The 27519-nt window shown below is 55.5% G+C and overlaps 4 protein-coding genes across 7 annotated transcripts in view; 2 read left to right on the plus strand and 2 right to left on the minus strand.

The window, feature by feature from the left end:
• Positions 1-3335: 3335 nt before the first annotated feature.
• LOC109572005 (chymotrypsinogen B) lies at positions 3336-7953 on the minus strand. 2 transcript variants are annotated; one of them, XM_019978529.2, is made up of 7 exons: positions 7902-7953; positions 5846-5949; positions 5655-5734; positions 5475-5553; positions 5035-5215; positions 4006-4139; positions 3336-3535 (listed from the first exon to the last, which is right to left on the minus strand). In XM_019978529.2, the coding sequence occupies exons 1-7, from the start codon at positions 7951-7953 to the stop codon at positions 3374-3376; spliced, it is 792 nt and encodes a 263-aa protein (XP_019834088.1). In that variant the 3' UTR covers positions 3336-3373. The 2 variants fall into 2 exon arrangements, with proteins under 2 accessions (XP_019834088.1, XP_019834089.1); XM_019978530.2 differs by lacking the exon at positions 4006-4139.
• Positions 7954-14979: 7026 nt separating this feature from the next.
• Positions 14980-19999, plus strand: LOC109572232 (chymotrypsinogen A). The gene is made up of 7 exons (XM_019978825.2): positions 14980-16750; positions 17515-17618; positions 17738-17817; positions 18360-18438; positions 18777-18957; positions 19035-19168; positions 19768-19999. The coding sequence occupies exons 1-7, from the start codon at positions 16588-16590 to the stop codon at positions 19927-19929; spliced, it is 903 nt and encodes a 300-aa protein (XP_019834384.2). The 5' UTR covers positions 14980-16587; the 3' UTR covers positions 19930-19999.
• A 474-nt stretch (positions 20000-20473) lies between these two features.
• On the plus strand, positions 20474-25409 carry LOC109571602 (chymotrypsinogen B-like). Its single transcript, XM_070771918.1, has 7 exons — positions 20474-20525; positions 21550-21653; positions 21740-21819; positions 22214-22292; positions 22652-22832; positions 24410-24491; positions 25106-25409. Exons 1-7 carry the CDS (start codon positions 20474-20476, stop codon positions 25407-25409), a joined length of 882 nt encoding a protein of 293 aa, XP_070628019.1.
• An 88-nt stretch (positions 25410-25497) lies between these two features.
• Positions 25498-27519, minus strand: part of BCAR1 (BCAR1 scaffold protein, Cas family member) — a 33832-nt gene continuing 31810 nt past the window's right edge. For all 3 annotated transcript variants that reach the window (XM_019979396.2, XM_070770336.1, XM_070770338.1), the window contains exon 7: positions 25498-26442. In XM_019979396.2, the coding sequence (XP_019834955.2) occupies positions 25930-26442 (513 nt within the window). In that variant the 3' untranslated portion in view covers positions 25498-25929. The remainder of the gene's footprint in view (positions 26443-27519) is intronic.

Genomic DNA, 27519 nt, shown 5'->3' on the forward strand with positions numbered 1-27519 from the left:
GAATCACTCTCAGCTTTTCCTTTTTCCCCAAATCCTGAATTGTCTTAGCAACGGCCATGCGTCTCACCAGCCTTGGAGTTGCTCCCTTCCTCTCCGTTTCTCAAACTCTTGACACATGGACCCCACTAGTTTGCTGGGACTCCCCCAGCAAACTACCATCAGTCCATCGTGGTGGGCGTTTTAACAACAGTTTCATTGTTACCTTGTGCCACGGGTGGTGCCCCACCGCCAAGGGTGAAGGGTCCTCAAGCCAGCGGCAGAGAGCAGCACCTCAACACCCTCCTGGTGTCTACTCCCTGGACTCCACCCGCTCCCGGGAGCAGCAGGCACAGTTTGAGCTTCCAGGGAGCAGAGGTTGAGCCAGAGGTTGGCACCAGGAAATGCATCAGGGAAGACTTCTGGGATCAAAACCTGGAAAGGGAAGGGATGGCGCTTTAAAACAGAGCTGACCAGTCAGGGATGTGGACGGCCTAGAAAGGCGGCATGCCCTTGGTCAGGGTTCCCTGCAGCTGAGGAAGCTGCGAGCACTGACCGCTGGGGGCTGTGCGTGGGCAACACTCCCTGCAGCTGGGGTGTCCGTCTGCCCTGGAGCAGGGTCTGGGCAGATCATGCCCGTGGCCATTAGCTGTGGCACAGATGCTGGATGGTGGATGATTGAGAATGGTGTGACCCTCCACATGTGAATGACGACCATTGCCTTCTGATCTGTCTGGACAGTTAAGCAGGAAGCCCGGTCATCTGTAGACAGAAAAGGATGGCAGCATGCACTGTGTCTAACACAGAACAGGAACCCTGAACGGGCTAAGTGAAGTAAGTCAGAGAGAGAGACACCCTATGATACCACGTATATGTGGAATCTGAAACATGACACAGGACTTCCCTAGCGGTCCAGCAGTTAAGACTTGATGCTTCCATTGCAGGGACACGGGCTCAATCCCTGGTAGGGGAAGATCCCGCATTCCACTCAGCACAGGCCAAAAATAAATTAAGTACATAAAATATGACATAAATGAACTTATTTATGAAACAGAAATAGAATCAGGGACATAGACATTAGACTGGTGGTTGCCAAGGAGCAGGGCGTGGGAGAGGGATGGGTTGGGAGTTTGGGGTTAACAGATGCAGATTATTATACAGAACGGATAAAAAACAAAGTCCCACTGTGTAGCACAGGGAACTATATTCAATATCCTTTGATAAACCATAATGGAAAAGAATATGAAAAAGAATATATATGTACATAACTGCATCACTCTGCTGTATAGCAGTAACTTAACACAGCATTGTAAATCAACTATATATCAATTAAAAATTATAAATAAATAGTAAAAAAACAAAAAAAAGAATACTGTATGAGGCAGCTCAGCAGGGCCCATAGGCAGACCCTTCCCTACAGTGGGTCTGTTTACAAACTGGGACAGACTCTCAATAATGGAACTTTTTATTTATCTATACTTTTCAGTTTAACACCTAATTGGAAACTATTTGGGTATGCTAATCTAGTTTTTAAACTGCAATTTTTTATGACATTTAAATACGGAGCAAATATTCCTTTTGAAAATTTAGCATCCTAATAGAAATGTGCTGTTAAGTGCAAATTACACACTGGATTTGAAAGAATTAATATGAGAAAAAGAATGTAGAATATAACATTAGCAATTTTAAAATATATTGAAATGATATTATTTTGATATACTCAGTTAAATAAAATACATAAGTAAAATTAATTCACATATTTCTTTTGATGCTTTTAGAAAGGCTATAATAATATCATCTAAAGTCATCCATTTGGCTCACATTACATTTCTAAGTCAGGCTTCTCAGGTGCTGCAGTGATAAAGAATCTGCCTGCCAAAGCAGGAGACGCAGGAGACTCGGGTTCGATCCCTGGGTTGGGAAGATCCCCTGGAGGAAGAAATGGCAACCCACTCCGGTATTCTTGCCTGGGAAATTCCATGGGCAGAGGAGCCTGGTGGGCTACAGTCCATGGGGTTGCAAAGATTTGGACACGACTGAGTGACTGAGCATGCATGCACGTTTCTTTAGTAAGTCAGAAGCCAGACACAGCCTCACAGTTTTCACATGGGCCTCGAGGTGGCAATTTTATCCTGGCATTGAGGTTTTCAGACTCCGGGAGGTGGGTTGGTGGGATGGTGGGCAGAGGTGAAGGCAGGTCTTGCTACCAAGTGAAACAGAAACTTAACCAGTCTTGTGCTTGCTACTCCATTTTAATTCGAATCACATCCCACATCCATCTGTGTGTAAATGGTTTTGATGTAGAAATAAAATGCTTGTACTTTGGTCTCCTGAGTTTAAGCAGTCTCCCCATCTCAAACCCTCAGTGTTCCTTAAGACACTGGGCTTTAAGTAACGTTTTGAATAATTTACTTCATGCCCACTCCTCTGCCCAGCCCTTCTCTCTCATGTTTCTTTTTCACCCTTTCACATCTTCATTCTCCAAATCAGGTTTAACTGTTTGGGGGCTTTTTCTCTGTTTTGTTACTAATTAAATTGTGTGTGTAACCTTAATTTCAACATACTATGACCCACTATCAGAACAATTAAAATTTCACTGGGAGGAGAAATATATTAGGAAGGATACTGACAGGGAAATGCAGCAAGGAGACCAATGCCATTCCCTCCCAGATGCCCTGTTAGCCTAGGCTACTGGCCGCCTCCTCCGAGACCAGATCTGTAGGAACTCCAGAGGGAAACATCACGATATGGGACCTGGGAGAGGACAATGTGGACTGGGGCAGGGTGTGTGTGTGTGTGTGTGTGTGTGTGTGTGTGTGTGTGTGTGTGTGACTGATGTGTGCTGGGACCGATGTTGGAGGCTGTAGGCCTTGCTCTGGGAGGATAAAATGGGAAATTAACTGTCGTAATTCTGTCTGCTTCTCCCTTAAACTCAGTGCTCTGGGGCCATAGATTCTGCCCCAGGCCCCTCTGACGGAAAGGACAGGTGCCATCAGTAAACACGGGTCGTGCAGAAATGTGCAGGGGAGGAACCAAGGACCTAGAAAACCTTCTGCACAGCTTCCCAGGGCCCACCCGTGGATGGCACAAGACTCCCGCCTTCCAGAATGCTCCATGGGTCAAGGTGGCGCCAGCAATTAGGACCTGGGTTCTACCCCAGGATGGAGTCCTGAGCAGGGAGAACGGGATTCAAAGCCTCAGCTTCCTGAGAAGCGTGTGTGTGGGGGTACTGGGGTACTGGCAGCCTGGGAAGGGAGCAGTAACTCCCCCTTGGTGGTTGACGGGGACCCTGCAGCCCCACGCCGCCCCGACCACACAGGGAGCCATGTGCAGACCATGCTTATGTACAGAGGATTTTATTAGGGACTCTTGGGGTGGGATGCCAGAAGGCCCAGGCTCAGTTGGCAGCCAGGGTCTCCTGCACCCACGGCATAAGTGCAGTGACGCGGGCGTACACGGCGGGCGTGGACGTGGAGCACGTGCTGCTGCCCCAGGACACGATGCCCGCCAGGGTCCAGGCTCCGTTCTTCTGGCAGACCAGGGGGCCGCCAGAGTCGCCCTGCAGAAGGAGACAGGACTTGTGTCCAAGCCGGAAAGAAGGTGCCAGGGCCCAGGTGTGCCTGGACCTGGCTGAGTCCAAGGGGTGCAGACCAAGGGCAAGTGGGGGCCCAGAGGTTGTGCACAGATGCTCGGACCTGCTCAGATGGCAGCTCTGCCCCCTACTCCTGGGGGCCTGGGGCGAGGGCTGATCCTCTCAGCCTCCCCATCACCTGTAAAACGGCCTGAAATGTCCACTTTGTGAGCATAGTGTGAGGTTAAACACCCCTGGAAGCCTCACACCACACCTGGTCAGGGCCAGCCCGCATCAGGGCCGTCTCCTGGTGCTGGTCCCCGCCTTCACTGGGGCACTGGGCAGGGCCTGAGGTTAAATAAGGCATGGCAGAGAGGAGTGGGCCTCAGGGCCTGACCACAGTGGTGGTGGGGAAGGGGCAGGTATGGTGTGAGGGCGGGCAGGGTAGCAGGCCGTACCATGCAGGAGGAGACGCCGCTGGCCCCCGCACAGATCATCACATCGGTGACCCTGCTGCCCCAGTACTTCCTGCAGTCGGTGTTGGACACGATGGGCAGGGTGGCCTGCTGCAGCTTGTCAGGGGTCTTGAGGGCTGGAAGGACAGAGGGCGTGGGGTCAGGGCCCAGGGAGAGGAGACCAGCGCCTGCCGGAACCCTGCCCTCCCGCGGTGTGGTCCTCCTCTGTCATGATGGTCGTGGGTGCTGAGCGCCACCTTCCAAGAGTCTGGGAGGCGGTCCCTCTCCGGTTCCACACCAGGCAGTGAGTCTGCGCTCCCAGCACAGTTGGTCAAGCAACTCCTGCCTCTGAGCCCCTGCGCCCCGCGCCCGCTGGGCCCTGCGTGTGGGCGGAGGGGCCGTCCCTCCTCCCCAGCCCTCCTCTGCCTGGACACTGGGGGGACCCAGAGGGAGCACCTCCCTCTTCTGCCCTTTCCTGGCTGCTTGTGTGCTCAGTCGCTCAGTCGTGTCCAACTCTTTGTGACCCCAGGGACTGAGGCCCGCCAGTCTCCCCTGTCCGTGGAATTTTCTGGCAACGGCACTGGAGTGGGTTGCCATTTCCTCCTCCATTCCTAGGTGCTTGCGTCCTGTTAAAGGACCGGCAGGCTGTGGCCGGCACTCAGGCGTAAACCCGACCTGGACCCTGGGCTCCGGGTTCAGACTTCAGGGTCGCTGGACACAGCCGCCCTCCTCAGTCTGGAGGGCAGTCTGGGCAGTCCATCTCCATGCAAGTTAGAGGGGGGCGACACTTGCTGGAACTCAGGTGTTTCTTCAGAAGCTGACTGTTCATGTATGTATTATTAAACCTTATTTTTATTCATGTTTGATAGGTTTTTAATTGAGTGTTTTTAAATAAAGAAATGCGGAGGTTGATGACTGTTAAGGAATTTACGACCAAAACATCTTTGAACAACCATGTGTGTGCCACTTGGCGACTCCTGGGCTCAGGGAGCCCCCATCCCAGACCCCCAGCTGGTGGGCGGAAAGGCTCACCGTTATACTTGGTCTTGCCCCAGCCCGTGGTGGCGCACAGCATCCCAGCGGGGAAGTCCTCGTCGGCACTGGGCAAGCACACGGCCGACACGGTCTCTGAGAACTGCGCGGGCGTGGCCAGCTTCAGCAGGGTGATGTCATTGCGGACTGTGAGAATGCTGAACTTGGGGTTCTTGAAAACCTGCAGGCAAGGCCCAGAAAGACAGATGAGGCCCTGGGGTAAATCAGGGATCCGCGGGTTTCTAGACCATCTCCTTTCCTGGTGATCTGTTCAGGACAAACGGACTCACAGGAGCCCAGAGTGAGAATCCTGAGACTGGCTCGATCCACTTGGCTCCTGTCTCTCAAGGGGCTGAAGGGTCTTCCCTTTGCCCCCTCCCCAGCCTCGGCCTGCAGCCCAGCGGCTGTCCCCTGGCCCGCCCAGCGAGGCCTGCGCGTACCTTGCCAATCTTCAGGACCTGGGTGTCCTCGGTCTGTAAGCCCTGATCAAACTCCCCGGCCACAACCACGTCAGAGGTTCTGGGGGAATCAGGTGGTGGTTAAGGACTGAGCTTGTGCCCTGCTCCCCTCCCCCACCCCAGGCCGAAGCCGGAAGCGGAACCCCGAGCTCTGGTCCTCACGTGACCCCGCAGTGGGCGGCGGTGACCACCCAGTCCTCGCTGATGAGGGAGCCCCCGCAGAAGTGGAAGCCGGTGCTGTCCTGCAGGAAGATGGGGAGGGTCAGCGCGCGCTGGACAGCGGCAGCACCGACCTTGGCAGCGGCCCTCTGCCCAGCTGAGCCCCTGGTGCCTCCACCTCATTACCCCCTCACCTGCAGGGACACCTGCCAGGGCCAGGAGCCGGGCACGGCGTCCTCCCCGTTGACGATCCTGGCGAGGCCACTCAGCACAGGCTGGATGGCGGGGACTCCGCAGCCTGGAGAGGGTGACAGGAGGGTGAAGAAGCGCTAAGACCCAGAAGCGCTAAGACCCAGAGCCAGTCTGCGGAAATCCTCGCTTTTACTTCAGATGTCTAGGCTGACCCAGAACCCACCGCCACACTCCTGGCTTCTCCTGGAACCCTGTGGGCTCAAGGATCCCCTCACACAGCCTACTGACCCCAGGAGCCCACCCTGGATGCAGAGGCGTGGAGCTGCCGCCACCCAGGGCCACCCTGCCTGAAGGAGCAGGGGACAGGCTGAGACAGGGACTGTCCTGCCTGGACTCTGAGGCCCGCCCCTCCTTCCCGGGAGGCCTCCCACCGGTCCCCAGATCCCATTTTCCTCAGACGCTGGGGAGCAAGCAATGTCACCTCACAAGTCAAAGCTCACCTGTTAGCCTGGTGGGGTCTGGGGGTCGTGAAGCTAAAATCTGATAACCCCAGCCCCTGGGGAACCCAGAATGCTGATAGCTGATGGGAGAATGTTTTACACTGAAATCTCTATTTCCAGAGATTTCAGGAACTCTCCATTGTATAAAGTTTTAATTATTTAATAAAACAACACTTTGATTCCATGCTGTAAAAGGACACATTGAGGAAAACGGAAAACAGAGGACCTGAACTGTCACAAAACAATGAGAAAAGGCTGGTGGACTTGACGTGTCCGGGACACGCTTGCTGTGTCAGGACCAGGGGAGTTCTTGGCACCTGTATACAGGTTCTACAACTCGGTGACAGTGAGGAGTGTTGGGCAGGTACAGCCCTGATGACCAGCCAGGCCACCTGGAGGTCATATGGGCCTTGCCTGAGGTCCAGTCCAGTGTCTCCTGCCCGTGTGGACAGACCAGCCCCTCATCACCAAAATACACATCATCAACACAACCCATTTTTTTTTAACTAGCAAGAAGATTCAGTATCAACTGTGATGCATTCACCCAGCTGAGTGCTCTGCAGCGATTAAAGTGAATGAGCTGGGTCTCTGCATTAATGGGAATAAATCTAAAACTATGTAGGTAGGGAAAGGCAGGTTGTAAACCTGATGTAGCAGATGATACAGTTCATGTAAGTTTTTACAAATATTATACTGTGCTGGTGGATTTAGAAACGTGTGGTAAATTTGAAAAGCCCACACAGAAATAATACACAGTGAGTTCAAAATAGGGATCACCTTCTGAGAAGGAGAGAGGGGACTTTAGCTCAAATGGTTCTATGTTTTAAAAAGAAATACCTGAAGCAAATCTGGAAAAAAATAACTTTTGCTAAAGTCCAATGAAAGGTTCAAAGATGTGGTACTATTTTCTGTATTTTCCACTATTTTTTCTTAATAGAAAAAAAAAAAAAAACTTGGAAAGTGCCTCGAACAGTATAGCCCCGGGCGGAGGCCGTGACAGGCTCTTGTGACTACACCCTCACTCTGCCCACAGCGCCTCAACCTGAGCCACGTCTGGGGCCCCAGACCTCAGTGCGGCTCGGACTGGCCTTTTCTGCTCCAGGCACAGGGTATGAGGCTCGGGAAGCTCCCAAAGGCCCTGCCTGTCAGGATGTGAGGCCCAAGCGGGCAGGGCAGGCCTCCGATCTCCCTCCTGGCCAGGCCCGGCTTGCTCCAGACAGAACCCCTCAGCCCTCGAATGGGGCCTGGCTCGGGGTCGTCAGGCGCTCAGGGACTCAGGGACTTCCTCAGCCACATCCCAGACCTGGCCGGCCATGGCCCTGCGTGCTAAGTCACTCAGTCATATCCAACTCTTTGTGACCCCACAGACTGCAGCCCGCCAGGCTCCTCTATCCATGGGATTCTCAGGCAAGGTACTGGAGCGGGTTTCCATGCCCTCCTCCAGGGCATCTTCCTGATCCAGGGATTGAGCCGGCGTCTCTCATGTTTCCTGCATCTGGAGGCAGGGTCTCCCCCACTAGCGCCAGCTGGGAAGCCCCGAATGCACCCTGGCACTCACCGAAGGCGGCCCCTACAAGGGCAAAACAGGAGAGGAGCCAGAGAGGGGCCATGTTTCTGCTGCCAGGGCATACGGGGCACCTGCCCTGGGCTCCTTTTATATCCTCTGGCACCCCAAGGGCTCCGCCCAGCCCGAGAGCCACCTCCCTCCCATTATCTAGGAACCTTGGGAGATAAAGGGGACCAAGCCCCCCTGTAAGCCTGAACTGGCTCTCAGCCTCAGACATCCCAGCACCTGGGAAAAGGGCAGCTGCCCTGGCACAACGTCGCCCAGGAGTCTGCCAGGGCGCTGAGGGCAAGGCCAGTGCCCAGGCTGGGAGCTCAGGTCCTGCAGGGCCCAGCTCGGGGCAACCAGGACACAGGGTGGTGGGTTCTGCTCCCAGTGCGCCGGGAGGATTCCCAGCTCCTAAGTAAAAGCAGTCCCAGCACTGGGTGCAGAGAATCCCAGCTGGTCATCACTGGGAGGCCTTGGCTTCTCAGCAAAGAGTGCTTTCAATGTGCGACTCAACTAGAAGCACAGTATCACACAGAGATGCTGGGCCATCCACAGGTCACCTCAAAACCAGCCCAGCCAAGCAGCTTCGAGCCTGTGTGAGGGCACGTGAAGGAATCACCCCCATGGCTGGTCACAGGCAGCTCGCAGCTTGGCAGACACGCCCGTATCTGCTGCTAAGCTCAAACACACATTCTCTCCTCCCGTGATACCTCACAACTTAAGGAACTGGTGATTGCATGAAACTTGAGTTTCAGATAAGATGGGGCTTTGATTTAGCACCATCAAGTGATACACTGAGGAAACAGCAAAGAAAGGATGTTGATTATCACAGAACAACGAGAAGAGGACAGATGTAGGTAATATGCCTGTGGCGTGTTTGCTGTAAGCCAAAGACTTTCCAGCACCATGGACACAAGGCCCTTCTCTCCCCTGGGCCAGGGCCTGGTGTGGACCCCGGGAGCAACCCACAGGGACAGAGCACAGGGCGCCCCTGCCCTCCTGGGGCCAAGACCCCAGTGAGAGACACAGACATGAAACAAACAAGAAAAGAACAGTGCAGAGTCCGAGAAACCAAGAGAGGGTCTGGAAATCTGCTGCTCCGGACAGTCCAGCCTGGGCCTCACCGATAAGCCAGTCTGAGAAGGAAAATAAGCCAGCTGGGCAAACTACATCTATTTCCAAGGCGTCCAAGGCTCTGTGGTCCCAGGGCCACGGGCATTTAGAGAGAAGCTGGTCAGGGCAAGCAGGACAGTGTTACGGGTCTGGATTTGGACTTCATCAGCTTTGAAGTTCTGTCTCCAAGTTGTGAATTTAGTTTTGTTTTAGAGTTCTCTGCAGGGGGATGTTCAAAGTATTTAAACACTGTTGAGCAGACACTCTGACCAGTGAGAATGGTGACCATGGCTGGGACAGGCCCACAGAGGCCCTGAACCCTGTCTCTGAGGGGAGGCGGAGGCAGCCAGATTGCACGGGGCAAACAGAGTGGGGCCAGCAGCTGTTTGATAACTGGGTCTGAAGCTTTTTGATTTTTTAAGAATTATTATTATTTTTGGCTGTGCTTGATGTTCGTTGCAGCACATGGGCTTTTTATTGCAGTGCGCAGGCTTCTCTAGTTGCCCCCACAGCATGTAGGATCTTAGCTCCCCAACCAGGGATTGAATCTGTGTCCTCTGCATTCACAGGCAGATTCTTAACCACTGGACCACCAGGGAAGACCCACTTTTGATATTTTAACAGGCTGGGTTCAGTTCAGGAAAGTCAGCCCTGGTTTTGAGCATAAGGAATAATCCGTACTGAATTCCTGGCCAAGGTAATTTATGGAAATATTAACATTTGCTGTTTTGTTTTTCCTTCACTCATCCCAAGCAGGTCGCAAAGCCATTTGTGATTTCCTTGCCTCTGGGATATTTCCAGAGCAGAAAGCTGAAGCAGCCTGAGGTCACTGGCTCCTGAGGTCTGTTGGGAAAGTAAACTGGCCGAGTGGAGTTCAGGAGGGATAAGGCCTCGGCAGGGGTGGGGCGGTGGGGGGGGTGTTCACCACAGGGGAGGGGGCGCTTCCCTAGCCCATAGATTTTCCAGACCATGAGGTGAGCATCCCTAGAATGAGGGTGACCGTCTTGTCACAAGGAACGACAGCCTTTGCCACTTGCCTAAAGCCATCTCCCCCTTCTTGTCCTTGAGGAGGGTTCCCCTGGAAGGTCACCCCAGCCCAGCTCTCGGGGGGGAGGACTCTGATGAACAGAAGCCAGTGGAGGCAGAGGTGAGGCGAACCCCCGCCCTTCCCTTCATGCACCTTGGCTGACTCCCGTGCAGAGGCGGTGCTTGGCGCCTCCGCTGCTGTCCTCAGATCCAGAGAGGAAAGACCCTGACCCAGAACCACACCATCGCCCAGGGCTGAGCGAAAGCCTACACCTGCACACCTCCAGATCTCTGCCGTGCGAGAAAAGCAGATCTCTGCCATGTGGGAAAAGCAAATCTCTGCCACTGAGCCACTGTCAGCCAAGTGTTTTATTATGAAAAGCATCTTCAGTGACGCAGAGTAAATGTGAGAATGGTCCCGGTGTCTTCTGTTTTCCCTGCAGAACTACTCTCCACCGTTTCCATCCTGCTGGCCTCCAGCAAGACTGACCTTCAGGGATGAGAATGCACGACAGCGTCCCTGCCTCTCTGGCTTCCTACTGGGGTCAAGGCCAGAGACAGGGGAAGAGACAGAAGTCAAGTATTTATTCTCTGCGTTCCCTCCCTGAGAGGCTACTGTGGGTTGACACAAACTACTCTGTATAAAATAAGCTACAGGGGGCAATTCCCTGGCAGTCCAGTGGTTAAGACTCTGTCCTCCCATTGCAGGGGGTATGGGTTCAATCCCTGGTCAACCCCTGGACGAACCATGGTCAGGGAACTAAGATCCTGCATGCTCAGGGAGGAAAAAAAAAAGAAAAAAAAAAAGCCACAAGGACACATTGTACAACATGAGGAATACAGCCAATATTCAACAATAACTACAAATGTAGCTAATATTTAACAATAACTATGAAAGTCAAAAGCAGAGACATTACTTTGCCAACAAAGGTTCGTCTAGTCAAGGCTATGGTTTTTCCTGTGGTCATGTATGGATGTGAGAGCTGGACTGTGAAGAAGGCTGAGCATCGAAGAATCGATGCTTTTGAACTGTGGTGTTGGAGAAGACTCTTGAGAGTCCCTTGGACTGCAAGGAGATCCAACCAGTCCATTCTGAAGGAGATCAGCCCTGGGATTTCTTTGGAAGGAATGATGCTAAAGCTGAAACTCCAGTACTTTGGCCACCTCATGGGAAGAGTTGACTCATTGGAAAAGACTCTGAGGCTGGGAGGGATTGGGGGCAAGAGGAGAAGGGGACAACAGAGGATGAGATGGCTGGATGGCATCACTGACTCGATGGACGTGAGTCTGAGTGAACTCTGGGAGCTGGTGATGGACAGGGAGGCCTGGCGTGCTGCGATTCACGGGGTTGCGAAGAGTCAGACACGACTGAGCGACTGATCTGATCTGATCTGATGAAAGTGAAAATGAAGTCGCTCAGTCCTGTCCGACTCTTTGAGACCCCACGGACTGTAGCCTACGAGGTTCCTCCATCCATGGAATTTTCCATGCAAGAGTACTGGAGTGGGCTGCCATTTCCTTCTCCAGGGGATCTTCCCGACCCAGGGATCAAACGTGGGTCTCCTGCATTGCAAACAGGTGCTTTTACTGTCTGAGCCACCAGGGAAGCCAATAACTATAACTATAAACAACTATAAACAATAACTATAAATAATTATAAATATAAATAACATTAAAAATTATGAATCCCTATATTGTATACCTGTAACTTACATAATACTGTACATCAACAATACTTCAATTAAAAAAAAACAAAGAGCTCTGAAAATGGATGGTGGTGATGGCTGCACAACAGTATGACTGTACTTTGTACCTTCTGAATTGTACACTTAAAAATGTTTAAGATGGTAAATTTCATGTTATGCATATTTAGTACAATTTTGAAAAGTGAAAAAAAAAAAACAGTGATACCCCTACAGATGGTGACTGCAGCCATGAAATTAAAAGACGCTTACTCCTTGGAAGGAAAGTTATGACCAACCTAGATAGCATATTCAACAGCAGAGACATTACTTTGCCAACAAAGGTTCGTCTAGTCAAGGCTATGGTTTTTCCTGTGGTCATGTATGGATGTGAGAGCTGGACTGTGAAGAAGGCTGAGCATCGAAGAATCGATGCTTTTGAACTGTGGTGTTGGAGAAGACTCTTGAGAGTCCCTTGGACTGCAAGGAGATCCAACCAGTCCATTCTGAAGGAGATCAGCCCTGGGATTTCTTTGGAAGGAATGATGCTAAAGCTGAAACTCCAGTACTTTGGCTACCTCATGCGAAGAGTTGACTCATTGGAAAAGACTCTGATGCTGGGAGGGATTGGGGGCAGTAGGAGAAGGGGACGACAGCAGATAAGATGGCTGGATGGCATCACTGACTGAATGGACGTGAGTCTGAGTGAACTCCGGGAGTTGGTGATGGACAGGGAGGCCTGGCGTGCTGTGATTCATGGGGTCGCAAAGAGTTGGACATGACTGAGCGACTGAACTTAACTGAACACCTTCATAGCTATAATTTTTAAAATGGAAAATAAGTTTTGGTGAGGCTGTGCAGAAATTTGAATCTTTGTACATTACTGGTGGGAATGGTGCAGCTCCTGTGCAAAACAGTCTGGCAGAGTCCCAAAAGATTAAACAGAGAGCCACCATGTGACTCAGCAATTCCACTTCTAGGTACACAACCCCTAATCTTTGGCCCTGCATCCAATTTAGGACTAACTGCAGAAAGCTAAGTGTGTATTCCTAATTAGTCCCAAAGAATGCCTGGGTTCTATTTGGCCCTCCTCCAGCTTCCCCGTGCCCACACCTACTACAGGTGCATCTGAAGTGCTCCACTATAAAGCATTTCCTCTCCTCTGCTTGCCTTTGAGTCTATGCCAAACGCAAGTGATGCTGCCTGACTACCTGGGTAGAGCAAGCTCTGAATGAACAATCTTTGCTGGTCCTCATTTGGGTAGTCTTTACTGATTTCGGACACGACTGAGCGACTTCACTTTCACTTTTCACTTTCATGCATTGGAGAAGGAAATGGCAACCCACTCCAGTGTTCTTGCCTGGAGAATCCCAGGGGCAGGAGAGCCTGGTGAGCTGATGTCTATGGGGTCACACAGAGTCGGATATGACTGAAGCGACTTAGCAGCAGCAGTAGCAGTACTGATTTCCACAAAGGCCAAGCTCCTATTGGTGGCCTCCTCCTTGCTAGTCAACCTCCCGGGGGGCCAGGTAATCATTCTTGCACTTCCAGCCCCACTGACCTTAGCCCTGAGCACCTGCATCTCCTTATGGTTTCCCTAAGCCCTTGCTACACCTTTAGAAAGTCTTTTTAGAAAGTCTCTTTGTTAGACTCTCTAGTGAGACTCCTGGCAGAATAAAGAATCAAAGTTCAAATTTCAATCTGTAATAGCAAAATAAAGAAACCTACATTTCTTCTCTGCCTGTGTTTAGGGCTGAGAATCACTTCATTACCAGGAGCAAAAAGCGAGTGGGATGATAGATGGGTAACAGCCCAAATGTCCCAGCAAGAGAATGGGTACATACAGCGTGGTGTATGAGACTTTCCTGGTGGTCCAGTGGTTAAGATTCTGCCTTGCCAAAGCAGGGGGTGTGAATTCCATCCGTGGTTGGGGAACTAAGATCCTACATGTCAAGCAGCATGGCCAAAAGATTAAAAAGAAAAAAGTTTTTTTTAAGTGTGGTGTATTACACAATATTGCAAAGCAACTATACATCAAAAAGATTAAAAAAAAAAAAAGTGTTATGTACTTATGAAGTGCAACACCACTCAGCAACACAAAGGAACATACTGCTGACACACTCAGGAAGACATCTGGAAGAGTGAAAGAATCCAGACACAAAGACAGCATACTATATGGTTCCATGCGTATAAATTTCTAGAACAGGTAAAACTAATCTATGATGAAAGGCATCAGGACAGTGGTTACTGGCTGCCTCAGAGAAGGGGAAGATGGAAATCGGCAAGAGGAAACTCTGGGGAGTGATGATATTATCTTACATCTTGGCTGTGGGCTTTGTTACAGTATCATCTACATATGTCAGCACTTATCTGTTCACTTTGGATCTGTGCGTTTCACCATGTGCAAACTGTATTCAGTGTATCTTACCTTTGATGGTAAAGAGGGTTGGGATTTGACCCCCTCAAGAGGAGGAGCTCCCCAACCTGAGGAGACTGCCTTCTGAGGTGCCGCCTGGAGGAAGAGGGCACAGTTCCAGAGGCGCGGGCCGAGCCCTGACACGACCCCGCGCGGGGCCAAACCCCAGGAGGCGGCCGGGCTCCCGCCCGCTGACCCGGGCTCCCGGGCGGCCCCGTCTCCTCTCCTGAGGGACGGTCCCTGAGGCACACCTGTCCGCGGGCTGGCTCCCGCACGGCCCCCTGAACATTCTAGACGCCACACACCGGCAACGAGCGAACAGGTGCAGAGTGAAGGCTTTCTGACAGGAAGACCGCTCGCGGCCCCTGGGCGTTTGTCTGGGCTCTGGGAGTCTACGCAAGGTTTCAGACACGGGGACGGGCCAGACAAGTATTTGCGGCAAAGGGAACACAGGAAAAGGCTCTTCACTGTACACTGGGTTGGCCAGACAACCTCGGGGTCCAAAGACCCCGGCCTCCGACCTGTGAGGAGGCGCCCACCGCTGGGGCCGGGGCCGGGGCCGGGAGGGCGGCGGCTGTTTCACGCGAAGGGGAAAGGTTCAGAGATGAGAAGTCGGAGTTGTGGAGAAACACTCAGCCCTCAGGGGTCCTTTCTCTGGGAGGGGGCGGGCAGACCGCGCAGTCTCAGGGGCGCGAGCGGGAGGGCACCGCTTGCCCCGCTCCGGCCAGCCTTAGCCACGCCCCAAGGCGGGGGGGGGAGGGTCCAGCCTAAACTCCGCCCCGGCCAGCCTTAGCCACGCCCCCAGAGGGGTCCGCGTGCAGGGGGCGCGGCGCCCGCAGGGCACTGGCCGGTTGTCGGTTCCCAAGGCCACCGCCACGGGTCGGCCCCGGTCGTGCTCTCCCACCGGCAGCGCCCCAGCCCACTCAGGCTCGGCGGCTGCCTTCTCGCATCTGTGCTTCACCAGGGTCCCCTCCAGCGGCCCCTGGCCTCTCTCTCCCCCTGCCTCGTGCCCTCCCGGCGCTTGCTGCCATCCAGGCTCGCTCCACCAGGCCTGTGCCTTCCTGCTCCCTGTGCCTCGACATCGGCCCCAGCCAGAGAGCTAGCAGACGGTAGATGACAGCTTAATGTCTCCCTCGGAGTGGGGCCGTCCTGCCTTGGTATTAGTAATAATAACAACAACAATGATTATGATAACTCCTTGGCTGGTGGTAATGTATATTTTACTGTGTGTTCAAACTGTTCCGTAAACTCTCCACTCCTTTCCCACGAAGGCTCGTAAGGCAGGACTTTGTGTTTCTTTCTTTTGTTTGTTCTGTTCCGGCGGCAGCCTGATAAGCTCTGGTTGATAAGATGGATGAACTTGAACAGGTGGTGAATTTCATATGCATGGGGCCCACACTCTGCATTCTGTTTCATGCCCTGCTTTCCCACCTAATGCATTGTGGCTGTCCCTTCCTGTCACTGGCAGTCCTTTAGAAAGCATGAAGAGCCCCACTGGCAAGTCAAGAAGGAAAAATACCAGGGCTGACCAACGTGCATTAGGTTAGGCCTGGCCCCAGCACTGCTGAAGATGGGCCAGGCCTTTCATGAAGTAGGACCTGTACTCTAAGCAGCCCCATTTTACATATTAATACTTACAAAAGGGATAAGAGAGGCTAAGTAACTTGCCCAAGGCCCCCACAGCTGTTTTGTGCCAAAACTTGTGAACCACCACACTACAGTCATCAGTGCAATGGAAATGAAAAATAGTCATGAGATACCGTTTTACTCATGTGTTTTGGGGTGCTTGCCCTGTGCCTGATGGCCTCACCTTCAAATTTCCCAATTGCTGGGAAAGGGTCCTGCTGCCCACCCGAAACAGGCCTCCTTGCCTCCTGCTTTTCCACCTGGTACAGCCTCCACCAGCTCTTGCAGGGACAACAGCAGGGGCCCCCTGGCTGGCCCTGAGCCCAGTCCTGTCTTTGGATGCCATGTGCTCAATTCTAAGGGCAAGATGCCTGGTGGGGGCTCTGAACGTGACTGGGCTGACACTGAACTGAGCCTTCAGTGAGCCTTCTTGGCCATCCTGAAACCAGGGGAGCATCCTCAGCCCACTGGTCACCCATGCCCTCACCATGTCACGGCCCCTGCCCCTCCTCCTACTTGACCACACTGCCCATGGGGTACTGAACAACTGCAGACCAACTCAGTTACTTGTCCAAGGTCCTCCAGACTATGAGAGACTGAACTGGGGCTCAAATCCTGCCCAGACCTGGCTGCTGCTCAAAGGGCCCCTCCAGAAGCAGGGCCTGGAGGAGGAAACCTGACTGTCCTTTCCCCTTAGCTGGTCAAGGGCCACCTTGTTCAGCCCCACCTTTACTGTTCTCACTGGCCCAAACTCAGCCATGGTTACAGCTGCTGCCATCCCAGGCCCTGATGCCAGCCTTGCTCTGGCACATCCTATCCAGTGGGGCACATGCCCAGGAAAGGGATTATCACATCAAGGTCTTCAGATAACAGCCTGGTGCACAGGGATATAATAGGGAGCCCTGCAGCAGGCACCCCACACCTCTCTGAAGGCAGCACCATGAACTTCCTCTGGCTTCTCTCCTACTGCGCCCTCCTGGGCACAGCCTTTGGTAAGTACCTGGGCAGGCAGAGGCCAGAAAGGCTGTCTCCCCTTCCACCCACTGTTGGAAGGGGTGCTGGCTCCACCAACCCCCAGATCAGCAAAGGGCAGCAGGGTCCCTGCTCCCAGTTCAGCCATGCATGGTTGGTGTGAGCCTGAGCGGGTCTTTCTCCCTCTCTGAGCCTCACATCTCTAGAATGCTGGGAAGACTGGACCACACCATCCAGTGTGAAGTCCCCAGGGTGGAGGTGGACCTTCCTATGTGTGAGGAGGGTTGACCCTGTTCAAGGAGGGGTAGCGGTTCCAGAGGGCCAGAAAGTTCTGTGAAGAGTTAGTGGCTCCCAAGCAGGCTCAGATGATGAGCAAGTGGGTGGGTGTGGCTTGGCCCTCGTCAGCTCTTTCAGGCCCTGAACCAGCCCTTTTAAACTTTTAAACTTGTGTGTCAGGAACAGAGTAAGTTCCTGCTTTGCCTTAGTAGTCAAAACATCTTTCAGCTTTATTATATACCAACTCTGTGAGGTTGCCAACTGTAAGATCCCCATTTTGCTGATGGGAAAACAGACTCGGAGTGAGTAAGTGGGCGGTGTGATAGGGCTGGGTTCAAACCCACAGAGCCCAGCCTCTTAGCCCATGCTCTGGCGCTGCCGCCACGTTGCACTCGGTCTGCTGGGCCTGAGACTCACATCGGCCTGTGCTGTCCCTGGGGTATTCCTGGAGCCATGGGTCCTGGGTGAGACCTTGGCCTCCACTCCTCACCCCATCCTCCCTCCTCAGGCTGCGGGGTCCCCGCCATCCAACCTGTGCTAAGCGGCCTCTCCAGGATTGTCAACGGGGAAGAAGCTGTCCCCGGCTCCTGGCCCTGGCAGGTGTCCCTGCAGGTGAGCGGGGTTCTGTGCGTGAAGGGAGAGGCACTGGGGGGTCTGCTGGGCAGGGGGGCGCTGCCCAGGTCAGTGCTGCTGGTGTCCAGCAAGCGCTGACCCTCCCCGTCTTCCTCCAGGACAAGACCGGCTTCCACTTCTGCGGGGGCTCCCTCATCAACGAGAACTGGGTGGTCACCGCCGCCCACTGCGGTGTCACGTGAGGGCCCAGGGTCCCCAGGAAACCCTTTGGGGTGGTTTTTCCAGCACTGAGATCTTGCCCTTTAATGCCATTTCCCAATTTCTTTTTGTTTGTTTCTTTTCCCCCGGGGTCTCCTTCTCTCCCAGGCGAGGGTCTCCCCTGGAGCGGAGGACAGGCTGCCCCTAGCCAAGCTGGACCACCAGTAGGCTTCGAGCCCCAACCCCGAGGTTCTCACCTGCCTGCCCCGAGGCTGCTCTGCATGCTCGGCAGCCTGAGCTGTGGCTTCCACGTCCAGGCGCCCGCCTCCCAGGTTCTAATTTTGAGATGTGCAGCAAATCCAGGTCCTGCTGGTCTCCTGGGGTCGCAGGGAAAACACTCGGCAAGCGAGACTGCACAGTGGAGATTCCGAGCTTCAAGCTCCGACCCACACCACACCCCTGTGAGCACACGCACAAAGACACGCAGACGCCCACACACGTGTGCCCCAATGCACACGCGCACTCCATGCCCCACCTACCCGCCTCCAGCGGGAACCTCTCTTTTTCTCTGGCTCTCTGCAGAACCTCTGATGTGGTAGTGGCTGGGGAGTTTGACCAAGGCTCAAGCTCTGAGAAGATCCAGAAGCTGAAGATCGCCAAGGTATGGTGGCCCCCCCGGGTCGTCCAGGTGTGACCCCAGGTAGGGTGGTCCCTCGGGAGTGGCCGCCCACACTAAGTCCCAGACACTCCAGCTCCCCTGGTTACCCTGATACCCCATCATGATGGAGCAAAGCAGAAGGCCAGGTGTGCGAGGCTTCAGGAAGGCAAGGTCTGCACCTTGAGCCTGGGCTGGGGTTCCTGGGGTCACAGGAGGAGCTGCCGAATGGAGCAGGCTGTCGTCCAGGGAGGGGCGCTGATGCCACGAGGGGTCTCCCGACGCCTTCTCCCCAGACCCCAATGGCAGCTATTTGTCTCCCCCCGCCCCGCCCCCCCACACAGGTTTTCAAGAACTCCAAGTACAACTCGTTAACCATCAACAATGACATCACCCTGCTGAAGCTGTCCACGGCTGCAAGCTTCTCCCAGACTGTGTCTGCTGTGTGCCTGCCCAGCGCCAGCGACGACTTCGCTGCCGGGACGACGTGCGTCACCACAGGCTGGGGCCTGACCCGATACACCAGTGAGTGAGGGGTGACCACGGTGGGCTGGCGGGGAGGTGGGGAGCACGGTCGCTGACTACCCACCCTGCCCTTCCAGATGCCAACACCCCTGACCGGCTGCAGCAGGCGTCCCTGCCCCTCCTGTCCAACACCAACTGCAAGAAATACTGGGGCACTAAGATCAAAGATGCCATGATCTGTGCGGGCGCCAGCGGTGTCTCCTCTTGCATGGTAGGGCCTCCCAGCCTCGGTGGGGTTCAGGCCAAGGGCTTGGGCAAAGACGGAGGAAATGGAAGCCGTAGGCAGCCCTCTTTCAGGGCCTGCCATTCTCTTCTGGAGCATCCCTGCCAGAGCAGTTGGGAAGACAGAGCTCCTGGAGAACCCCCGGTGACCTCAGCAGAGGGGTACTAGAGCAGGGGCCTCTGTCCTCAGAGCTGCCATGTTACAAGATGCCCTTGATATCTGCATCTGAGCAGTGGCACCTCCTGACCTGTGCAGTGCACAGCCTGGGCAGCAGAGCATGGCGGCCCTAAAGGCTCCCGAAGGGGCCTGGCAGACCTTCCTCTCTCCCTGTGGCCCCGTGGCCAGCACCACCTGTACTTTCCTCCTGTCAATCAAACCTGCTCTATTGAGCCTGTTATAGGACCCCAGGGGGTGACCCAGACTTCCAGGGGCACAAACCACAGGAGCTGCTGAAGTTTCTTTCACAATCCTTCTAGTATGCATGTGCTGAGCTTCCACTGGCTGTCCGGCCTGGGACTGGGTGCTGGGAACAACATTCACGAGTCTCTGGGCTGCCAGCTCCAAGCCCCCCGCTCCCTGTCCTGCAGGGCGACTCTGGCGGCCCCCTGGTCTGCAAGAAGAATGGAGCCTGGACCCTGGTGGGCATCGTGTCCTGGGGCAGCAGCACGTGCTCCACGTCCACCCCTGGCGTGTACGCCCGCGTCACTGCTCTCGTCAACTGGGTGCAGCAGACCCTGGCCGCCAACTGAGCCCCCAGCCTCACACTGGCCTCCCTGCCAACCTTGCTCCTACGCAGCCTCAATAAACCGGTGGAAGACATGTTGATGGTGTCTGTGTCCTGTGCTGGGGTTTCTGGGAGTTCATTCTTCTCCTGAACTTGGACCTTCACTGAACCAGGTGGCAGGGGGTGTCCAGGAGGGCCCCTTGTTAGTCTGCCTCCCCCGAGTGGCCAGAAGGGACACACACAGATGAGGGGGGACCTTGGCCTCCCGCCTCCCACTACGGGGTCCTCACCATCGACCCTTGGCTCCTTGTGCTCAAGGCCTGCCCTGAGGAGGGGGCACCTGGGGGTGGAGTCTGGTGCTGGCCCCACACACTTGTGACTCCAGGAAACCTTCCCAGGAGTGGCCCCAAGGGCTGTCTCTTTCCCAAGCCCACACTGCAGTCAGGTGCTTCTCAGCCCAAGGTCTTCTGATAAGGAGGGGATGGCGAGGCAGGTTGCGATTGGTGGGCTGGGGCAATATATTGGGGGTCTCTCGGGCAGACCCCAATTCCCCTGCTGAGCCACACACCATGGCCCTTCTCTGGGTTGTCCTTGGCTTCTTCCTCTTTGGCAGCAGCTTCGGTAAGTGCAGGGCTCAGGCAGGCCTGGCAGCCCTAGGTCAAGCCTCACCCCCGCCCTGGCCCTCAGCCCCAGAAGCAGGGGACGGGAGGGTCCAAGTCCTCGTACCTTGAACCATCCCTGCCGCCCGTCCCTCTGGGTGCCCCTCTGACCCTCCTTGGGCACCTATGCCTGGCTCCCCACTCCTCTGCTGGGCCTGGGCCCCCCTGCCACCTGGAGGTCCCTTGGACTTCTGATCTGGTCTCCTCCATTCGCTCAGAAGCCTTGGGGTGGGGACTCCTCTACCCTCCAAACATGCCACCAAGCCATGTGAATTCTGCCTCAGGAATGTTCCCCAGGTCCATCCATCTTGCCCAGTCTGCCGACCCTCTGGGTTTGGACACACTCCTGGGTTGGTGCCACCCCACCTATGGTACTTGTTCAGTTGCTAAGTCGTGTTTGACTCTTTGCTACCCCTTGGACTGCAGCACACCAGGCTTCCCTGTCCTTCACCATCTCTCAGAATTTGCTCAAACTCATGTCCATTGAGTCGGTGATGCCATCCAACCATCTCATCCCCTGCCACCTCCTTCTCCTCCCACCTTCAATCTTTCCCAGCATCAGGGTCTTTTCCAATGAGTCAGTTCTTTGCCATCAGGTGGCCGAAGTACAAGGAAATACCCTCACAAATACCCTCACCCAAAGCTGCTCCCCCTGAAGACTCAGAGGCCATGAGAGCACCCAGGACTCACACAGGACATCCCAGCCTCTGGGAAAGGATCCTGGGCTCAGAGGGGACGGACACTCCCCTCAGAGCACACAGCAGGCTGGGGAGCCTGGGCCCCAACTGCAGAGACCCTCCACTTCAGGGACTGTCCACAAGAGCGCCTAAGGGCAGTTGTCAGCTAGCCGGGAGGGGGCTAAATGTCTTGCAGCAGACAAAACTCTGGGTGCCAGGATGCCGCGGAGGCCTGGAAGAGCTGCGTATGCACCCTGATCCCCCTTGAGGCACCATCTACAGACCAGCTGCCCTGTCTTTGCCCCTCAGGTTGCGGGGTCCCCGCCATCGACCCTGTGCTGAGTGGCCTCTCCAGGATTGTCAATGGGGAGGACGCTGTGCCCGGCTCCTGGCCCTGGCAGGTGTCCCTGCAGGTGAGGGGGGGCTGAGGAGGGGCAGGTTAGACAGAGGGGGCTGAGGTGGGAGAGGCAAGGCTGACTCTCTCCCACCCCCTCCCCAGACCAGCTCCGGCTTCCACTTCTGCGGGGGCTCCCTCATCAGTGAGGACTGGGTGGTCACCGCTGCCCACTGTGGGGTCAGGTGAGGCCCTACTTCACCTGCTCAAAGGGACCACCTTTACCTCCCAGCCCCAAGTAGGCTCGGGGAGTGGGCACGGGGCTGCTCGGGGAGCAAGGGGCTGGGGGCGGCTGCTCTTGTTCCCCACCTGCAGGCAGAACAGTCTCCAGGAAAAGCCCCCCCACCCCCCAACCCCCCCCAGCACCCTGGCCTCCAGACCCCACGTTGGTCCAGGACAGCGGGTCTGGGCCTCCGCCTTCACAGTACAGACGGAGAAACTGAGGCCCAGGGAGAACAGGGGTGCCCCGGGGTCCCCGCACGACTGGGCAGCCCGGGTGGGCTCGCCTGCCTGACACAGTGCCCAGGCCTCTGCGGGGGCAGCTGTGAGCCTGTGCTCCAACTGTGGCTTCCTTTCTAGGAAGGGTCACCTCGTGGTGGCCGGGGTGTCCGACCAGGGCTCCGAGGAGGAGGCCGGCCAGGTGCTGAGGGTCGCCGAGGTACTCACTGTGGGTGGGTGGTGTGGCGGGGGAGTGCTGGGGCGGGGAGGGGGGCGGGGGCTTGGGGGGGTCGTGGACTGAGGACCCTGACCAGCGGCTCCGCTTCACCCCGCCAGCACCTCTCTAGACCGACTTTCTGTTCTTCTCCTTCCCAAACACAGCTCCTTTGCAAACACTCAAGGCTGTTTTGCTCATTGTAGGAAAATGCAAACTATGTCACATGCCACTCTCCCCATTTGGTCTGTTAGGCCCCATCTGTGTTCCCTCAACACCCTTTGCACCCCCACCCCACAACTGCATGCCTGCGCTCCCCTTGCCCCCGCCCCCGTGGCCTGCCTAGCCCCCGCCGTCCCGCGCAGGTCTTCGAACACCCGCAGTGGGACCTGCGCGCCGTGCGCAACGACGTGGCCCTGCTGAAGCTGGCGGCGCCCGCCCGCCTCTCCGCAGCTGTGGCCCCCGTCTGCCTGCCCAGCGCCGACACCAGCTTCCCCACGGGCTCCCTGTGCACCGTCACCGGCTGGGGCAAGACCCGGTACAACGGTGAGTGTCCGCGAGGACCGCTCAGGGCCCAGACTCCTTCTGTGCTTCCAGCTAAGTCCTGAGCACAATCGTAAATCACAACAATCAACCTTCCGTTTCTTTACTTAAAGAAAGCTAGAGTGAAGTCGCTCAGTCGTCTCCGACTCTTTGCGACCCCATCGACTGTAGCCCACCAGGCTCCTCTGTCCATGGGATTTTCCAGGCAAGAGTACTGGAGTGGGTAACCATTTCCTTCTCGAGATGATCTTCCCGACCCAGGGATTGAACCCAGGTCTCCCACATTGTAGGCAGACGCTTTACCGTCTGACCCACCAAGGAAGTTCACTTAACCCTCTTAATTAAAAACCTATCAAGCAAAAATAAAAACGAACTTTAACAATATATATACCTGAACAGTTTCCGAAGAAACACCTAAGTTCCAGCACCTAAATGTCACCCCCCCTAATCTGCAGGGAGGTAGAGTGAGAAGGGTGGGTGTGCCCAGCACCCCTGAAGTCTGCGCTGGGAGCCCACGGTCCAGGCCTCTTTCAGGCCCGAGCGCCCAGGTCTCCCCTCACTCCCCGACTCCAGCCTCCTCAGGCTGAGTCGTGAGTTCCTCCACCGCCACAGCCTACCAGCTGGTCCTTTAACAGGACGCGAGCAGCCAAGAAAGGGCAGAACGGGGAGGTGCTCCCTCATGGGTCCCCCCAGCATCCCCAGGCAGAGGACTGGGGAGGAGGGACGGCCCCTCCGCCCACACGCAGGGCTCGGTGGGCCTGTGGCGCAGGGGCCCAGCAGGCAGGACTTGCCTGACCAACTGTGCTGGGAGTGCAGATGCACTGCCTGGTGTGGAACTGGAGAGGAACCACCTCCCAGACTCTTGGAAGGTGGCACTCAGCACCCACGACCGTTGTGACGGAGGAGGACCACGCCGCGGGAAGGCAGGGTTCCGGTGGGCGCTGGTCTCCTCTCCCTGGGCCCTGACCCCACACCCTCTGTCCTTCTAGCCTTTGATACCCCTGACAAGCTGCAGCAGGCCACCCTGCCCATCCTGTCTAATGCCGACTGCAGAGAGTTCTGGGGCAGCAAGATCACCGACGTGATGATCTGTGCAGGGGCCAGCGGCATCTCCTCCTGCATGGTACTGCTTGCTACTCTGCCCGCCCTCACAGGTTCCCCCCTGGTCAGGCCAGGAGGGCTGTCCCCTCTGCCACGACCTCCTTACCCTCCTGCCCTGCCCAGTGCCCCAGTGAAGGCGTGGACCAGCACTATCAGAGGCCCCTGGTGAGAGCTGGTTCTGACCAGGTGTGGTATGGTGCTTCCAGAGGGATTTAATTTCATAGCAACTGCACAAGATGGACATTTCCATCCATTTTACAGGTGATGGGGAGGCTGAGAGGATCAGCCCCTGCCCCAGGCCACCCAGGAGTAGGGGGCAGAGCAGGGGCTGCCATCTGAGCAGGTCTGAGTGTCTGTGCACAATCTCTGGGCCCCTACTTGCCCTTGGTCTGCACCCCTTGGACTCGGCCAGGTCTAGGCACAGCGGGGCCCTGGCACCTTCTTTCTGGCTTGGACACAAGTCCTGTCTCCTCCTACAGGGCGACTCAGGTGGCCCCCTGGTCTGCCAGAAGGACGGAGCCTGGACCCTGGCGGGCATTGTGTCCTGGGGCAGCAGCCGGTGTAGCCCATTCTTACCTGGCGTGTATGCTCGGGTCACCAAGTTCATTCCCTGGATTCTTGAAGTTCTGGAGGCCAACTGAGCCTCTGCCCCACCCCAGCTCCCATCTGTGTAAAACCCAAATAAAACTGCTTGCATCTTCACCTCTTCATGTTCACCGGGCTGGAGGAAGGGTGGGAGGGTGGCCGCCTTTCCTGAGGACCCTCTGGAGTTCAGAGCTGAGAGGGCTGGCATATCGCCCAGCCCTATGCCCTTCTTCATGGAGATGAGGAGTGAGGCCCAGATTCACATGCACCATGGTGACAGCTGGTCCCCTCCCGGGAGGAGGGCACAACAACCCACTCCAGTGTTCTTGCCTGGAGAATCCCATGGACAGAGGAGCCTGGTGGGCTACAGTCCACAGAGAGTCAGACATGACTGAAGCGACTTAGCACGCACCGGTCCCCTACCTCCCAACTTGAAGTCAAGTCTCAGTGTAATTCAGATGGAATACTTCTGGAGAAGTTCCACAAGCTGAAATTAAGAGCTCCTAAGGGCTAAGTTCTGGACAAGGGCTGCGAAAGAGGGTTTCTCTGCATGGAGTCCCGTGTCCCCCAGGGGTGCCCTCTGCCTTTAGATGTGGGGGCCCCAGCAAGGCTCACTGGCTCCTGGAGCGGCTCCCACCCCTGTACCCGCCTTCCCCTCAGCTACTGCTGGGGACCAGGGTGGATTTCCATCAGACCTTGGCACTGGCTGTGCCCTTGGCCACACGCGCACTGAGCCTTTCTGGCCGCAGGGCTCCGCCGGATGCTGCTCTTCAGCCTCCTTCCAGCAGCCCGGGCTCCCCGCCTCCTCTCCAGGCCCAGCCCTGCTCCCCCAGGCCTTTGTTTTCTTTTGAAGAGACCTACTTTCTCTTCGCCCTTCTCACAGCTTCAGCCTGAAACCCCCGGAAACCCCTCAACCCGGCAGCCCACCTGTGGCACACCCGCCTTCCCACCTGGCCTTCTTGCCTCTCATACCTCAAGAGGATGCTTTTCATTTTAAATTTTATTTAAATGTAGACTATTAGTCAAATGATTGGAAAATCAATAATGAAAAATAGTTTCTTAGGGTTTTCTCCTGGTGCAGAGAACATACCCCCAGCCACGCTTGCCCTGTCGGGGGGACGTGGCCCCCTCACTGGTCAGCCCAAGGGGTCCCCTGAGGCCGTGTGGGTGGTGAGGCTTGTGGACCCAGGACCCCAGCCTGGCCCCCCTGGGCCCACAGTGCGCTTAGGAGAGACCGCTAGCCCTCATGGCCTCGGCTCTGCTGGGGCTCCACCAGGAGGCCCGCCCCACCTCCTGGCCCGTCATAAATACACACGCTGCCCTGCGCAGTCTGGGCGCCTGGCCCCGCGCAGCGCGGCGGCTCTCCGGACCATGCCACCCTGCCCTCCTGCCCTTGCCCCTCCGTGGGCAGCACTCAGGCGGCGGCCAGCTGGCCCAGGACGCGGCGGAACTGCTGGGTGCTGTGGCCCAGCTCCTTGACTCGGTCCACCATGTCCTGGGCGGCGGCGGGCGACGGGTACTGCAGGGCAGCAGCTTTGGTGGTGGCCACGATGCCGCGCAGCAGCTCGCACAGCAGGTTGCTGTAGTGGGTCACCTGGCTGCGCACGTCGGCCGCCTGGGCCTGCCGTGACAGCGTGTCCCCGATGAACACCAGCTTGTGCGCGCTGAGGATGACAAACTTGCTGTGTGCCACGAAGATCTTGGGTGGCTGGTTGGTGGCCACGGCGGTGAAGAAGGCGTCCACGGCGTTGGTCAGTGTGGTCAGGTTGGCCTCGCACTGCTCCAGGTAGAAGAGCAGCAGCTGCCGGTCTGAAGGCCCCAGGCCGCCTGGCCGCCCCGGCATCGCAGCCTGAGCCGGTGTCCAGCTGGCCAGGTCATGATCTATGGGCCGCGACACCTCTTGCTCCAGCCGCTCGAACTGCTTCAGCTGGCGGAGAGGGACAGCAGAGTGAAAAGCAGGCCACGGAGCAAAGGGACAGAGCCCAGCGGGAGAGCGAGGGCCCCCGGTCAGAGTCCCACACTGGCCTCCCCGGCCCCACCCACCCAGCCTGCCCTCAGACATTCTCCAGACGGCCTTCCCACTCATCTCAAGAGGTGGCAGGCCGTGTGTGCACATCTTTGAAAAGACAGAAATGCTAGAGAGGGGGCCGGCTGAGCGGGGCAGGGTGAGGGGTGGCGGTCTCCTGGTTTGGATGCTGCTGTCCAGTCACCTCAGATGCCATCCCTGGGGGACTGGGAGAAGGGAACACACTTGACACTTTCTTTACAACTTCCCATCAATCTCTAAGTATTTCAAAATGAAAAGTTAAAAAAAAAATTCTCCTTAATGTATGCAATGTGAGAAGATTCAAATACACTAAACAGAAAAGACAGTTATCACCTAGAGTAACATGCACCCTGAAATCTGTTAAATCTCTGGTGAAATATCCTTTTAGAACTATACACTGAAGTATTTGCAGATGAAACAATGTAAGGCCTTCACAACAATGTGGCAGACAAGTCTCTGCCCTGAGAATGACTGGGGCTGGGGAAGCCCGGGGCTCCTTTTCTCCAACCAGTTTACCTGGGGGGTTATTTTCTTCAATTTTATACATGTATTAAATCTCTCACAATGAAAATGTTAAGGAAAAACCAAAAGGTCATAGTATTTGCCTATTTCAGAAAAAATTCCCACCCATAACTAGTGAATATTCTACAAAGGCGTTTTCCTTTAAACACAAATAGTCCCTTTCCCTCTTGAATTAGAAAACTGGAGGACCTCCCTGGTGGCCCATGGTTAAGACTGCTTCCATTGCAGTGGGTGCAGGTTTGATCTCTGGTCGGGAAACTAAGATCCTACAAACGGCCCTCCCTCCCCGCCCACAACCGCAGGAAAAGATAAACACTGGGAACATACAGTGTACTATATGTACATATATTAAATATATATATATAGCCTACAATATATATTAAATATATACACATACTATAACCTACCTTTAACACCCAACAATAATGGGCCGTT

The sequence above is a fragment of the Bos indicus genome, chromosome 18 (genome assembly GCF_029378745.1).
Source record: "Bos indicus isolate NIAB-ARS_2022 breed Sahiwal x Tharparkar chromosome 18, NIAB-ARS_B.indTharparkar_mat_pri_1.0, whole genome shotgun sequence".
NCBI lineage: Eukaryota > Metazoa > Chordata > Mammalia > Artiodactyla > Bovidae > Bos > Bos indicus.